Genomic DNA, 17,199 nt, shown 5'->3' on the forward strand with positions numbered 1-17,199 from the left:
TCTTGAAATGTTATTGAAATTAAGTTTCATGGTTTTATGGAAATTGAAATTAATAAATACAAATACAATGTGGTCTTTGAAGAGTAAAAATGGAAGATGTATTACTGTAGAGTAGTTCACTATAATAGAAAACATGTATTTGAATAGTTTCAATGGACTTTGGTTTTTATGACCAACCATTGTTCCCTAGAATTTTTCTTATTAGCTGTTATGATTGGTAATTTGAGGGACAGGATCGAATTATAAGTGATCTGGATTTTTTCTTTGTGGGGAAGGGTTGCTGTACTTTGGATGCTATTCTTTGTTTATAATTATGTTTCTGAAAATTATGTAAAAATTTATATGAAAATTCTAACTTCAATTGTATAGTATTATTACTATTATACAGTTATTACTGAGTAATACTATACAAGGACAGGTTTGATAATATATACTGATTTGTTTTAAATAAATAGTTAGAAGTTTTCATAGAAATTAAAATAATCTCATGCTGCCTTTCTATTTCAGTCAAGTTCACTTTTAGACCATTTCCCTTTTAATAATTGGGTAGAGAATCTGGGATTAAAAATAGATTGTTTTATAAGGTAAAATTCCTGGAAGGAAGAAATCTGTGTGTCAAGTAGATGTTTGAGTAAATCTGAAATAACTGTTTAGGTCCTTGTTGAAAAGATTTCCGAAATGTTGGGAGTCCACTTTCCTGACACTGTAAGTAAGGCATTTTTTTAAATTTAGATGGTTTATACTTTATAAAGAGACTCCGTTTTCCTTGTAAATATCAATTATCAATTTTTAGAACTGTACAACTACTCCTCTAAGGTTTTTTGTCTAAACTTAAAATCTTTTCTTTTAAAATTTTACCACTCTTTTTCTTACCCTAGTCTCCCCTCCCCCCTTAATCTGAACAGCCAAAAATTGTTTATTTTTAATATATTGATATTTAATAACATTTAAAATAAGTGTTTTAGGTATTATATAATATATAAAGTTAGTGATTTCTCTGTTTAGGATAAAAAATATTTTTATTCACTTCTGCTTACTAAAAGTGGCTACATGAACAAAATGACAGTTTCCTATAAGCCAAGGATTGCTGAATGCTTAAACTATACCAAGGAATATAAGTGACATTTTCCTTTTAAGAAAGGTGACTTATTGTAACAAGATTAGAGAAAGGGGAAAAACTCACATTATAGTTGTGGAATTTATGTTCAAATACAATTATTGAGTTAATTTTTAAACTTTTTATAGACAAAGCAAATCCAAAAACTTAGCCTAAAAAAATTCTTATGCATTATTAAAAATGGTAGTAATATGTATTGGTGGTGGAGAAGAATCCCACAAGTGCTCAAGATTGACGTAACCTTTAACAAAGTGGAAAAACTTATATTAGAACTACTGATTCTAGGTTCAAATTTATGTCAAAGCACTTTATGATACCAAAATTAGTCCAACTAATTTTTTTCGAGCTTTAAAATGTCACTTTTCACTAAATAGTCTTAATTTGAGCCAAGGGTTTGTACAAGTTTAGGAATCTTTGGCTTTGGTAAACTCCCTGTTTTCTAATTAGTATGTCTCTTTCACATGCTTTTCAGAATCATCTCATAGTATGTCTTCCAAGTTCTATCCAGTAATCTTTGAACTTCAAAAATAATCTCCTGGTTCAATTACAAAGTTCTAAAGACAGTAAAATACCTTGTAATTTGAGTGATATTTTTGTTAGACAAAGTACTTCAGAGTATTTGCCTAATCCTCACAACGTTCTTCTGAATTAATATGTAAATCAATAATTGCCCTCCTTAAAAAGTGAGAAAACTGAAGCACTGTAAAGTTAAGCCAAGGTCACAGAGCAACCAAGGTGAAAAATCTGGGTACTCCATCTGCTGTTCCAGTGTACTTCTGTTATTCATGTTACCTTGAATAAAATATGGCATTTAAAATTTATGATGCCATAATGGTGAGTACTCTGCTTATACAGCAGTGTTGTATAATGTTGGACTTTTAACAGAAAAATTACAAACCCAGGGTTTAGTAAAGAGATTAAGTACTGATAATTTTTTGAAGATCACTGATGGCAGTACTTGTGAAATAAACTGCCTCACTAAGAGTGTAGTGTCCTGGACAGCACTGATTAGACAAGGTGTATAAAGAATGCGTTAAAGACCCATAGACCATTCAGTCAGCCCTAAGCTAACACCACAGTAAAAGTCATACATACTATATATTGACAGACACGGAGAAGAGTGACAGGCATTTTCAATAATGTGTATTTTAGAAAACTTCATTTTTTGCTTATGTTTATCTGAATATAATAAGATCTAGAAAACAGAACAAGGAAGCATTGAGCACTGAGTATTTTCATGCCCAGTAGCCAAAAGTCAGGCTTTTTTTCCTCCTGTTCATGACGGTTATTAAGAAAGCACTGGCTTTTCAGACAGTGCCAATCCTGTGATGAGGCACTTGAAGAGTCTGAAGGTTAGGGCATGTGAAATACGGAGCGGGGAGGAAGCATGCTGCTATTCCATTGGAAGCAAAAGGGAGTCTAGGCCCATAGAATACTTCTTCTTTGCCTTCTCTACTTACATCCAGTACCTACAAAGGAAGGGAGAAATCTGTGTTAAAGGTGGTGGTTCAAAATAAAGCTGTGTACACACGAAAGAAAACTTGCAGTTAATTTCAATTATGCTGACATGACTATATCTTATATATTGCTATTTTTCTCACAGTGTTGCACCAGAAATATATATTTAATTCCTGTTAAATACTATTCTACATATTTATGTGTATGTACATAGATGTTTGTTTATAATAATTTAGCCTTCAGAACAAGTGTTGAGATGTAGGCAGCTTTATCGTCCTTTAATAAAACTGCCTGAGACTGGTTAAGTAACTTGCCCAAACTAGTAAGCGTTGTTTGTATGCTGGCTTACAAATCCTCATCTGCAGTGTGAAAACAACATTGACTTTGCAGCTTTGCTCTGAAAACTGGTGAGATCATCTCGCTCAGGGTCTGGCACAGAGAATATTATAGCTTCGTAGCAGGTTCAAGAAAATCAGTTGCTTCTGGAGACTTTTCCCCAATTATTTCCTTGTTAAGCTGGAGTTTCATCTCTTTCCTTATATGGAAAAGAATCTTTGTTAGTCAGTGCCTGCTGTCACCTCACTGATTTCTGGTTTAATCTTAGTACTAGGAAGATTCTTTTATAAGACAAGCTGGCCATATCATACTTGTCGAACCCATAAAACTAGCCCTCAATCATCTTATCCTCTCTTCATACGACCTTCCTCTAACTTCATTTAAAACTTTTCCTCCCTTGGGTTCTATGACCTTAAAAAAAAAAAAAAGGTTTGTCATTCATATTGTCCTGGTGTCAGCCACTTTGGTCCACTTCTTCCAGCCACAGACGTGCCCCAATATTCCAACCACAGACCCTGTGGTGCTCTTCAGTGGTCTCGTCCACTCTTACACCCACATCTGTCACCTAAGTGGATAATTCTTAAGCTTTTACTGCAGTAATGCATTATTTTAGATGAAAGGGGAAAGGGGCCCTTGAGATTTGGGGATCCAAGCCCATAAAGACGGACATCAGTAAGGCCTAGATCAAACTTACAATTTTTTTCCCCAAATGGACATTTAGCTGTCGATCCCATTTACTGAACAATATGCCCTGTCACTACTAATTTTAGATGGCTCCAATACATGCTACATACAGATATTTGTTTTCTTTTGTTAATTTATGTATCTTCCTACTAGTAGCACATTTACAGTTACTTTGGGTAAGGGCATGTCTCTCTCATTCATTTTCAAGCATTTCTTGGTTATTCTTATATTCTTTCCTGGAGAAACTTCAAGATCAATTTGACAAGTAGTATTCCCCCACCTTGTGAATTTGACTAGCTGTGTGACTTACTCAAGGTCACATAGCTAGTAAGTGGTAGAGCCAGTTTTTTGGCTCAGAGTTGTAACCCAAGAGAGAATAAGGATTTCATGCTATTTTGTGACATCCCCACCCCAACTGAATACATTTTTAGGACACAAAAGCTGAAGTCACCATCCAGAGAACTTCCGTCTGGTTTCCTGGACCAAGAGAGACTGCGTATGGTAAGTGTATGTGTGCGTGCTCAGGCAGGTCCAACTCTGCAACCCCATGGACTGTAACCCCACCAGGCTCCTCTGTCCATGGGATTCACCAGGCAAGAATACTGGAGCGGGTTGCCATTTCCTACTCCAGGGGATCTTCCCAACCCAAGAACTGAACCCATGTCTCTTGCGTCCCTGGTATTGGCAGGCAGATTCTTCATCACTACGCCACCTGGGAAGCCACTAAGCAGATGTAATTTATTTAATCTGTAAGATGGGGAAAACGAAGGGTTGGTGGTTTTTCTCCAAAACACTCCCTTGAAAGCTGGCAGAGAGAAGGCATTGGGGAGAAGGAGGTGCCAACTTGGCAGCATATCCTCCAGCCAAAAAGTAGTAATCATAAGTGAAAAGCAGTGGAGGTGATCTGACAGCACAGACTCATCACTTAGGCAGCTGCTCCTTTATGCTTGTCATCCACAGGATACCAGACGAGAGTCAAGCTCTGTGCCAGCTGCTTGCTTACACACCCACTGAATAAACAAGAGCACCTGACTCCTCAGGACTTAACATTTTCCATGAGTAAGTATTACAAGTCCAAAGCTCAATCTTTATTAATTAAGAGCATCTCAGCTTTACTTTTGTTTCAGTTGTCCTCATAATGGGTTAAACAGTTTGTGGTAAGTCACATAGCAGGAAAGAAGATAAAAAAGTATGGTTTCTCAACATTTGACATGTTTCATCCCTGTGTGGCTGAATCCTACAAATGATAGTTAAATAAACTTTAATGAGAGTCCAGAAGGGTCAGTCTAATAGACAGGTTATTGGCTGGTATTTTCAAGATGGGAAGAAAAAAGACGAGTCCTTCTGGATGTTAACAGACCAGTCTGTGAACTATTTAAGTGTGAATTTCACTAATCTTAGCCAGCCATGCCTTCAGAATCCAAGAATTCTACATATTTGTGACATAAAAAACTTAAACTTCTGATATTTTTAACATCTAAACTATTTTCTCCACTCTTTCCTATACTTTTTTCCTTCACAGATCATATCTCAATTTATTCAACATTTTGGAGCTTAAAAATTTTTTTTTGTTTTGTTTTTAATTTTTATTTCACATTGGAATATAGTTGGTTAACAATGTTGATAGTTTTAGGTATATGACAAAGTGATTCAGTTACACATATATCTATCCTTTTTGAAATTCTTTTCCCATTTAGGTTGTTACAGAGTATTGAGCCATGTACCCTGTGATTTACAGTAGCTCCATGTTGGTTATCGGTTTTAAACATAGTAGTATGTACATGTCAATCTCAAACTCCCAGTCTATCCCTCCCCCTTGATTCTCCCCCCATGGTTATCATAAATGTGTTCTCTAAATCTGTGAGTCTTTCTGTTTTGTAAATAAGTTCACTGTATCATTTTATTTAGATTTTGCGTATGAATGGTATCATGGTAATTTGACTTTCTCTAACTTCACTTACGATAATCTCCAGGTCCATCCATGTTGTTACAAATGGCATTATTGCATTCTTTTTAATGGCTGGGTAATATTCCATTGTATTTATGTACCATACCTTCTTTATCCATTCCTCTGTTGATACACATTTTAGGTTAATTTCATGTCTTGGCTATTGCAACAGTTTTGCAATGAAAATTAAGGTGCACATATCCTTTGAAACATGGTTTTCTCCAGATACATGCCCAGGAGTTGGATTGCTGAATCATGTGGTAGCTCTATTTTTAGCGTTTTAAGGAACCTCCATACTGTTCTCCGTCGTGGTTGTACCAATTTATATTCCCAACAGTGTACGAGGGTTTCCGTTCCTCCACACTCTCCAACATTTACTTTTTGTAGACTTTTTGATGATGGCCATTCTGACTGGTGTGAGGTGAAACTGTAGTTTTGATTTGCATTTCTCTAATTTTTAACGATGTTGAGTGTCTTCTCATGTGCCTCGTGGTCATCTGTGACCATCTGTGACAGATGACACAGATTTAGGTCTTCTCATTTTTTGTTTGGATTTTTCTGATATTTTTCTGACACATGAGATGTCTATAAATTTTGGAAATCCCTTGTCAGATGCACCATTTGCAAATATTTTTTCCCATTCTGTGGGTTGTCTTTTGCTGATTTTCTTTATAGTTTCCTTTGCTGTCTAAAAGCTTTTGAGTTTAAGTCCCATCTGTTTATTTTTGTTTTTATTTCCATTATTCTAGGAGACAGATCAAAAAAGATACTGCTGCAATTTATATCAAAGAGTGTTCTGCCTATGTTTTCCTGTAGGAGTTGTACAGTATTGGGTCTTGTATTTACGTCTTTAATCCATTTTATTTTTGTGTATTGTGTTAAAAACTGTAATTTAATTTTTCCCATCACTTTTTATTGAAGAAACTGTGTTTTCTCCATTGTATATATAGTCTTGCTTCCTTTCTTGTAGATTAATTGGTGTGTAATTGACCATGGGGCTTTCTGTCCTGTTCTTTTGACTTAAATTTCTGTTTTCCTGCCAGTACCATACTGTTTGATGACTGTAGCTTTGTAGTACTGTCCGAAGGTCAGGGAACCTCTTTCCTCCAACTCTGCATTTCTTTCTCAAGATTGATTTGGCTATTTGGGGTCTTTCGTGCTTCCATATAAATTAAAAAAAAAAATTTTGTTCCAGTTCTGTGAAAAATACTGTTGGTAATTTGATAGGGAAGGCATTCAATCTGTAGATTGTCTTGGGTATTATTGGTCATTTTATTAATAACTATATTGATTTCTTCCAATTCAAAGATACTGTATATCTTCTGTTTGTATCATCTTTAATTTATCAGCATCTAACAGTTTTCAGAGTCCTGGTCTTTTGCTTCCTTAGATTTATTCCTAAGTATCTTATTCTTTTTGATGCAATGGGATTATTTTAATTTTTCTTTCTGATCTTTCATTGTTAGTGTATAGAAATGCAACAGATTTCCTTGCATTTATTTTGTATCTTGCAATTTTACCAAATTCATTAGCAAGCTTTAGTAGTTTTCTGGTAGCATCTTTAGGATTTTCTATATATAGTATCATGTCATCTGCAAACAGTGACAGTTTCACTCCCTCTTTGCCAATTTGGATTCCCTTTACTTCTCTTTGGATTACCATGGCTGTAACTTCTACAGCTACGTTTAATAAAGTGGTATGAGTAGACCTCCTTGTCTTTTTCCTGATCTTAGAGGAAATGCTTTCAGCTTTTCACTGTTGATTATGATGTTAGCTGTAGGTCTGTCACATATGGCCTTTAATTATTTTAGGTTGACTCCCTCTTTGCCTACTTTCTGGAGTTTTTTAATTGTAAATGGGTGTTGAATTTTATCAGAAGCTTTCCTGCATCTATTGAGATGATCATATGGGTTTTATTCTTCAGTTTGTAGGTGTGGTATATCACAGACTGATCTGCAGATATCAAAAAATCTTTGCATCCCTGAAATAAACCCCATTTAATCATGGTGTATGAGCCCTTTAATGTATTGTTGCTAATATTTTGTTGAGGGTTTTTACATCTGTGTTCATATCAGTGATATTGGCCTGTAATTGTTTTTTTTGGTGCATTTCCAGTATCTTGCATTTGTGCTCTCCTCACACTTGCTGATTTTGATACCACATTTGTGTGCAGATGATTTCCTACCTTCACTGTATGTTTGTCCTTACCAGTGAGCTTTCCCATTCGTAATTTTGCTTCTAGTTATGGCCTTTTTTTTTCCACCTGGAGAAGTTCCTTTAGTATTTGTTGCAAAGCCAGTCTGGTGGTGCTGAATTCTCTTAGCTTCTGCTTGTCTGTAAAGCTTTTGGTTTCTTGTCAAATCTCCAGGAGAGCCTTGCTGAGTAGGTTGTAGGTTCTTCCCTTTCATCAGTTTAAATGTACTGTGCCACACTCCCTTCTTACCTACAGAGAAATCCGTCGATAACCTTATGGGAGTTTCCTTGTACATTATTTTTTCCCTTACTGCTTTTAGCATTTTTTCTTTGCCTTTAATTTCTGTCAGTTTATTACTGTCTCAGCATGTTCCTCCTCGAATTTAACCTTCCTGGGACTCTGTGCTTCCTGGACTTGAGTAACTGTTTCCTTCCTCATGTTAGGAAAGTTTGTAGGTATTTTCTCTTCAAAGATTTCCTCAGGTCCTTTCTCTCTCTCTCTTCTTCTGGGACCCCTATAATGCAAATGTTAGTGCATTTACTATTGTTCAGAGGCCTCTTAGACCATCCTTATTTCTTTTCATTCTTTATTCTGTTCCGCAGCAGTGATTTACACCATTCTGACTTCACAGCCACACATCCCCAACCCCCATGCAGGAGAGCCACCAATATTAGCAGGTAAGTCTGGCCTAGTCTCATACAAGGACAATGACTCTCTTTCCTGAGTTCTGGTACACACAAGACTCTGTGAGTGCCCTCCATGAAGGGAATTTGTTTCCCCCAGTCCTGTGAAACTCCTGTAACTAAACTACACTGGCCTTCAAAGCCAGATTCTCTGGGGGCTCGCCCTGTTGCCAGACCCCCAGGCTGGCAGCCTGATGTGGGGCTCAGAACTTTTACTCCTGTGGGAGAACTTCTGTGATATAATTAGTTTTTGGTTTGTGGGTTGCCCACCCAGCATGTATGGGATTGAACTTTATCACAATTGACCCCTCCCACCGTCTTGTGGATGCAGGGTATCTTTTTGGTAGCTTCCAGCATTTGCCAGTAGTTGTTCAGCAGTCAGTTGTGATTTTGGTATTTCCATAGAAGAGGTCAGCTTGTGTCCTCTACTCCACCGTCTTGTCTTGTCTCCTGTGATTTTCAACCTGATGGTATGTACTCAGGAATTTCTACTCTCTAGTCAGTATCTTCCCATAAGTACTATTTCAGTCTCTCATTATCTTACTTCTCTGCTGGATATTCTTCCAGAAAGTAGTAAGGAAATGGCTTGAACATGTAGGTAGTCTCTTCAACCATCAACATATTTACTGTTAATGAACCAAAGTAAATAGTTCTGTAGTTGAAGAGCCTAAGCTACTCCATCTTATAAAAGAGCTCCATTTTGCAAAGGTACCGGGCAAACAGACTCAGACTTTGGATAGTGCCTAAACTTGCTCCACTGTGCACGAGCCAATCAGCCCTTAGGTTAAACCTCCTAACTTTAAGTTCAAGAATTTGTGATTTACCTTGGAAGTAATGATTTACCTTTGTGATTTACCTTGGAAGTAATGAGTTACATTTGTGATTTACCTTGGAAGTAATGATTTACCGTGGAAGTAAAAAAAAACAATCAGAAATCCACGCACAACCCTATAGAAGAGGGTAACCAATCAGTAGTCCTTCAGCCTGAACACCCCCTCTGTTACCCTTTCACCTGAATATTCCCTATATAAGCAGTGTAACCCAAAACTCAGGGCTCCTCTCCTTAGCCCCTGCGTCGGTAACGGTAGGAGCCCCAGCTCGAACTTCGTAATAAAAACTCTCTTGCTTTTGCATTGGATACCGGCTCCCTGGTGGTCATTGGGAGATTTCGCGACTTGGGCATAACATAGTCACCCCCAAAAATAAATACTTGAGACTGTACAGCCATGGTTAAGAATGAATGATAATGTAACCCATAATCAGCTGTCAGTAGCTAAAATCGAAGATAAGTGATAAGTCTGTTATCCATGAAGACTTAACATTCCAAGCCTCTCTTTAAATGACAATTCATATGCTTATATGAACTTATTATCTACAAACAATAAAGGCTCTTAAAAGCCTTTATCTGTGCTTTGTGGGACTAACATGCTAGCCAAGGAAATAAACACAGCTTTTGCAAATGATTGATTGATGTGGTACTTCAAAGTGACTATGGGAATACAGAACTACCCATATGCTTATTTTTTTAAAAAAACTGATACATTAGGATCTTTTATTGTCCAGTCTCAGAGATGAAATTTATTCCATTAACACAAGCTTTAATTAAAACTTATTTGATTAAAATGTATGAATTGCCTCTTTCAGAATCATCTTAATCCTGAGGCTACTCTAGAATATCCTCAGTGGCTTATGATATACACATGTACTCCTTCATCTTTTTGAAAACAGATTTGTTTGGGAACAGTCAGATGTAATGAGGAGTTAATTAGTGTACATGATTAGTATGTACTGTACTTCGTCCCTTGTGCACTGTAGGTGGGGAAGGCATGTAAATTGGTGTAGCTTTGTTCTTGTTCAGTTGCTAAGTGGTAGCTGACTCTTTGCAACCCCATGGACTTTAGCACACAAGGCTTCCCAGTCGTTCACTATCTCCCGGAGTTTGTTCAAACTCATGTCCATTTAGTTGGTGATTCTATCTAACCATCTCCTACCACCTCCTTCTCCTTTTGCCTTCAATCTTTCCCAGCATCAGGGTCTTTTCCAATGAGTTGGTTCTTCATATCAGGTGGCCAAAGTATTGGACCTTCAGCATCAGTCTTTTCAATGAATATTCAGGGTTGATTTCCTTTAGGATTGAGTGCTTTGATCTCCTTGCTGTCCAAGAGACTCTCAAGAGTCTTGTCTGGCACCACAGTTTGAAAGCATCAATTCTCTGGCACTCCGCCTTCTTTATGGCACAACTCTCAAATCTATACATGACTACTAGAAAAACCATACCTTTGACTAGGGGGATCACTATTGGCAAAGTGATGTCTCTGCTTTTTGATATGCTGTCTAGGTTGGTCATAGTTTTTCTTCCAAGGAGCAAACGTCTTTTAATTTCATGGCTGCAGTTTCCATCAGCAGTGATTTCAGAGCCCAAGAAAATAAAGTCTGTCACTGTTTCCATTATTTCCCCATCTATTCCCCATGAAGTGATGGGACCGGATGCTATGATTTTTGTTTTTTAAATGTTGAGTTTCAAGCCAGCTTTTTCACTCTCCTCTTTCACCCTCATCAAGAGGCTCTTCAGTTCCTCTTCACTTTCTGCCATTAGAGTGGTATCATATGCATATCTGAGGTTGTTGATACTTCTCCCAACAATCTTGATTCCAGCTTGTGATTCATCCAGCCTGGCATTTCTCATGATATACTCTGCGTATAAGCTAAATAAGCAGGGTGACAATATATAGCCCTGATATACTCCTTTGCCACTTTGGAACCAGTCCTTTGTTGCATGTCCGGTTCTAACTGTTGCTTCTTGGCCTGCACACAGGTTTCTCAGAAGACAGGGAAGGTGGTCTGGTAGGTATTCCCATTCTTGAAGAATTTTCCAGTTTGTTGTGATCCACACATTCTAAGGCTTTAGCATATTCAGTGAAACAGATGTCTTTCTGGAATTCCCTTGCTTTCTCTATGATCCAGCGAATGTTGGCAATTTGATTTCTGGTTCCTCTGCCTTTTCTAAACCCAGCTTGTACATCTGGAAATTCTCAGTTCACATACTGCTGAAGCCTAGCTTGAAGGATTTTGAACATAACCATACTAGCTAGCATATGAAATGAGCACAACTGTCTGGTAGTTTAAACATTTTAGGGACTGCCCTTCTTTGGAATTGGAATGAAAACTGACAAATTTGCTGACATTAAGTGTAGCACTTTACCAGCATCATCTTCTAGGATTTAAATAGCCTGGCTGGAATTCCATCACCTTCATCTACTAGCTTTGTAATGCTTTCCAGTAATCATGCAGCTACTATTGGAAAAAAGTATGACGTTTCCACAAAAAGTTAAAAATACCTTATGATATAGTAACTCCACTTCTGGGTATTTATGCAAAGAAAACAAAATCAGTAGCATGAAGAGACATCTGTACCATGTTCACTACAGCATTATATGTAATAGCCAGGACATGGAAATAATTTAAGTGTCCACTTATGGATGAATGGATAAAGAAGATGTGAGACAGATATCTATCTATCTACACACACACACAAACATATATATATATATAGAAGGAGACATTAAAATAGGAAGTCATTCTTTTGCAACAACATATATGCACCTTGAGGGCATCATTAGTCTAGGTAATGGGTTGGCCAAAAAGGTTGTTCAGGTTGTACTGTCTTATGGAAAAACCCAAGCGAGCTTTCTGGTCACTCCGAAAAGAAAAATATGTCAGAAAGAGACAAAACTCAATGATCTTACTTACATGTGGAATAAAAAAAAAATTGAACTCACGGAAAGCAAAGACAGATTGGTGGTCGCAAGAGGCAAGCAGTGGGGAGTGACAGAAATGGGTGAGCAGCCAAAAGATACCTCAAAAAAGTGATAGGAATAAGTTCAGGGATACAATGTCCCGAATGTTGACTATACTATATTGCATATTTGAAGCTTGCTAAGGAAGTAAGAAAAAAGTACAAATGTGCAACTATGTGAGGTAATGGATGTTCAATTTACTGTGGTGATTACTTAGCAATGTATAGGTATATAAAATTATGTCATATACCTTAAACTAACACACTACATTCCCTCTGTTAGATCAGAAACTACATCCATCAGGACAAGCCTGTTAAATATTCATTTCTATGCTACCTTTGCTGACTTAAAACTACTTATCTATATCAACAGTAGAAATAAGTTAAAATCCCCAGACAAATCTTGGGCAAGACAGATCAAGAATGGAAGGAAAGGAAAAAAAAAAGCAATATTATGAATGTAATGTAGAATATAACCAACTCAATATCTATATACTAACATTTTTGAAAACAGAAAACATGGGAAAGTTTCTTGAAAAAAAGATACATACCTTATGAGATGTGAAGAAGAAATTAAAAGCTCAAATAGTCCTGCAACTATTAAAGACATTGAAGCATCTGTTTAAAATCTTCCCACAAAGATGAGGTTAGATATTATGAATAGTTATAATGATATATTTTTCTGGAGATCAGGGAAAGGTCAGGGCTGATACATGTCAATATGTTATCAGAGAACTCAAAGTAGAAAAACAGCTCTGGTAAGAATTGTAAAAAAAAACCATAAATAACACCATCTTGACTATATATATCAACAGCCATTGCTGTTCTGAACACCCCAGCTAGCAGCTTGCCCAGTCTGGGCTGCTCACATGTTCATGTGCCAAGGATACTCTGGGAGCAGAGGTTCCCCATTCAGACCAATCACAAAACACTACTACTCACTTCTGCTAGGAAAGAACACCATTATAGGGGGCATTTGTTAAATGAACGAATTGGAATATACAGAAAATAAGTTTTGCCGATGTGAAAGTACTGTTACCAAGATTTCAACAGGTTTTGGTTTATAAAAAAGGGAAAGGCATTCCACTTCCCCCACTTCCTGTATATATTATATATACTGTTAAAGCCCATTCCCATCTTTATTTTCAACAGGACTCAATCATTAGATATCATTTTTAGGATGCAGAATGAAGTTTAGTGACTGAACTAGCTCCACAGAGGAGCTCAATCTTCTTTCTGCGTGTAAATATTCTCTTTCTTCAATTCAGTACTGCAAAAAAATAACCTCATTGAACCACCTGAATGAACTTCAAAAGGGGACTTCAACAACTCACCTGGATACAAGCCAGAGGCTCATTTGTCCAAATCGAATATCCACCAACTAAGTATATTCTCTCATTATGGACAGCAACTCCAGATTCATTTTGGCCTAAAGTAGAGAATTGAATTAAAGAGGAAAAATAAATCTATTTCCTTGCATGTCTTAATTAACCCTTTTGCCACTGAGGGCTAGTTTTCCCCTGTGGCACAGGTGTATACTCCACGGGATTTTTGCCGCAACTAATCCCTGCCTCCCAGGTCTCAGAGGGAAGAATTAACCACTCTCAGAGAATGAATCTGTGTTGGGTCAGAACCGAGTTATAACACTTAATAGCCAGTCAAATTAGTAAAGACAGCATTAAAGACAGCAATAATAAGCTGTATAGAAGAGTTTCATACCATGTTGTATGCCATTAATTAATACTAATGGAAATAAAGTATATTTTAGGAATGCAAAACACCTCTTGTTCTACTGAATACAAATACTTTTAAGGCAAGTGCTTACATCTGTAACAGCTGCAACCCCAAGAAGCAAATAAAACAGAGCCATGCCCCTAGCATGCCCCAAATGAAGACAAATGACAGAAAAAGACTGATAGTTACTACCTTCCTTTTCCTTTACATACTCAACAGTTTTAAGACTATATTAAAGTTCCTGAGCTGAGACCAGCCTGGGTAGTCCCTAGATATAGACACGCCAAAATGATGAAAGGTTCCTCTTCCATTAAAAAAAAAAAAGAATAACTCACTACTATATATTCTTCCCTGGAGGCCATCAGAGAGTGAGACAGTCTCTTCTTATTGATGGGCTAACACAGAATTGACTCTGTTAATAAATAAGCTGGATCCTACAGCAGACAGAATCACAGATCAAGGGACCAAGGGGCTAAGGTACCACTACAGGAACTTAGAGTTAAGTGCTTGTAGGTGGGCTTCAGATCATTTTTCAGAAAAACAGGAGCTCAGTATAAAGCATCTAAACTTCTCCCAACGGTTATGCCCCCAAGGTGGCCTCCTTAGCAGTGGCTGTGAGTTACTGAGCGCCCACTCAGCATACTAAAATGCCTTCAGGCCATAGTCCTGCCCACCATTTGAGTCTGTGATCGTAATAATGGAAGGGAAGGGATCTTAATAATGCAAGCCAAGAAGGGAGGAAGTTTTCAACTTCATAAAGAAATGTCAGGGCTAGGCTGTTTGCTGCTTTCTTTTCATTTGCTTTGGGATGAGGATGGTTCCTACCTAGTGCTGCTCATGGTGATGGCTGGATAGGTCTGTGTGGTCAGAAGTGCTGCTAAACCTCTACGCATAGAACATCTCCAGCATTTTCTCTTTAGGAAAATACAGGCAAAAAACAATATCTGACAGTGATAAACAGTGAAGACCATTCTCCTGAACTCATAAGAAATAAGACTAAAAGTGAGAAGAGAAAAATTAATTGCTCCTATAGAGTCATTAACTCTTTCAGCACCTGATCCCTCCTACTTATACCAGTGTTCCTACATGAATACTGATTGACAATAATGGACTTGACATGCCTCTCTCGACAATGTGAGAACACACACAAAGGTAAACACAGGCCCTGAGAAACTGGATGCTCAGCCAATGGACTGAGTCAGAGATAAACAATGTTCACCTTTTGTAATAAAACCAAGTTGTTCTTCTATCATGCATTTAATATTTACAGCTGCCCTCAAGATGTCTAAGAAAACAAGTTTGTCAACTTCCTGAATCTCTTCTTTCTCTTGATTTACTTAATCAAAGGTACTTGCCAGTCAACAGGTTAAAACTGCAGCGCGTCCACTGGTCAGTGTCTATGTTGTAGGAATCTATATGCCGCACGAGGATCCGGTCATTATTGTAATCCAGGTCATTGCCTCCAAGAACATAAAGCTTCCTTTGAACAGCAGCCATGGAATGGTAGACCCGCCTCTGCAGCATAGGGCTACGGCTTATCCACTTATTCTGGGAAAAAAGAAAAAAAAGAAATGCAGGTGAACTGTTAACTGGAGATGTCCATGGCAGAAAAAGCAGTGCCTCATTAGTAGTTGTTGGTGGACCACATTCTATTTAAATATTGTTTACTTAGTTTGAAAGGAATGGGTGTCTTACCTGAGAACAAGTGCAGAAGATCCCACATGTTCTAACTCTGTTTTGCAACTTACATAACGCATTTCCTCTTGTTTGGGTTGCATTTTATAGGGCATTTTGCATTTGTAAGAGGAGCATATGAGAATTTAGAAGTTTTCATGATAGTTACCTCCCAGTTGAGAGAACATTCTCCTACAAATGACTTAGGAGTGCACATGTATAGGTATTTGTGTACAGTGGTATAATGATAACAGGCTCTGGATCCAGGATGCCGAGTTTATCATTTCTGTGTGAGCTTGGCAATTTACTTAACCTGTCTGTGCCTGTTTCCTCCTCTGTAAAACAGAGATAACAGTACCCAACTGACAAGCCTGTTGTGAAGATTAAATGAGCTAATGCACCTAAAGCATTTAGAACAGTGCCTGGAACACATGTCTGATAATGTGCACGTTAGGAAATTTGATTTAGGTCATACCTGAATGGTATAGTGGTTTTCTCTACTTTCTTCGATTTAAGTCTGAATTTGGCAATAAGCAGTTCATGATCTAATAAGCCACAGTCAGCATTGGAATGTGAAGTCAAGTGGGCCTTAGCATCACTATGAATAAAGCTAGTGGGGGGCGGGGGTGGTGTGGAATTCCAGTTGAGCTATTTCATATCCTAAAAGATGATGCTGTGAAAGTGCTGCACTCAATATGCCAGCAAAATTGGAAAACTCAGCAGTGGCCACAGGACTAGAAAAGATCAGTTTTCATTCCAATCCCAAACAAAGGCAATGCCAAAGAATGCTCAAACTACCGCACAATTGCACTCATTTCACAGGCTAGTAAAGTAATGCTCAAAATTCCCCAAGCCAGGCTTCAACAGTACGTGAACCGTGAACTTCCAGATGTTCAAGCTGGGTTTAGAAAAGGCAGAGGAACCAGAGATCAAATTGCCAACATCTGTAGGATTATCAAAAAAGCAAGAGAGTTTCAGAAAAAACATCTATTTCTGCTTTATTCATTACACCAAAGCCTTTGACTGTGTGGATCACCACAAACTGTGGAAAATTCTTAAAGAGATGGGAATACCAGACCACCTGTCCTGCCTCTTGAGAAATTTGTATGCAGGTCAGGAAGCAACAGTTAGAACTGGACATGGAACAACACACTGGTTCCAAATAGGAAAAGGAGTATGTCAAGGCTGTATGTTGTCACCTTGCTTATTTAACTTCTATGCAGAGTACATCATGAGAAACATGGCTGGATGAAGCACAAGCTGGAATCAAGATTGCTGGGAGAAATATCAGTAACCTCAGATATGCAGATGACACACCCTTAGGGCAGAAAGTGAAGAGGAACTAAAATGCCTCTTGATAAAAGTGAAAGAAGAAAATGAAAAAGTTGGCTTAAAACTCAACATTCAGAAAACGAAGATCATGGCATCTGGCCCCGTCACTTCATGGCAAATAGATGGGGAGACAGTGGAAACAGTGTCAGACTTTATCTTTTTGGGCTCCAAAATCACTGCAGATGGTGAGTGCAGCCATGAAATTAAAAGATGCTTGCTCCTTGGAAGAAAAGTTATGATCAA

At 37.7% G+C, this 17,199-nt stretch overlaps 1 protein-coding gene across 7 annotated transcripts in view; it reads right to left on the reverse strand.

Moving 5' to 3' along the window:
* Positions 1-2,424: 2,424 nt before the first annotated feature.
* Positions 2,425-17,199, reverse strand: part of KLHL32 (kelch like family member 32) — a 177,674-nt gene continuing 162,899 nt past the window's right edge. For 5 of the 7 annotated variants that reach the window (XM_068985189.1, XM_068985188.1, XM_068985187.1 and 2 more), the window contains 3 exons: positions 15,306-15,498; positions 13,551-13,645; positions 2,425-2,586 (listed from right to left, as the gene is read on the reverse strand). In XM_068985189.1, the coding sequence (XP_068841290.1) occupies positions 2,425-2,586; positions 13,551-13,645; positions 15,306-15,498 (450 nt within the window). The remainder of the gene's footprint in view (positions 2,587-13,550; positions 13,646-15,305; positions 15,499-17,199) is intronic. The other 2 variants (XM_068985192.1, XM_068985191.1) reach the window with 1 other exon arrangement.

This window comes from Capricornis sumatraensis, chromosome 13 (genome assembly GCF_032405125.1).
Source record: "Capricornis sumatraensis isolate serow.1 chromosome 13, serow.2, whole genome shotgun sequence".
Taxonomy (NCBI): domain Eukaryota; kingdom Metazoa; phylum Chordata; class Mammalia; order Artiodactyla; family Bovidae; genus Capricornis; species Capricornis sumatraensis.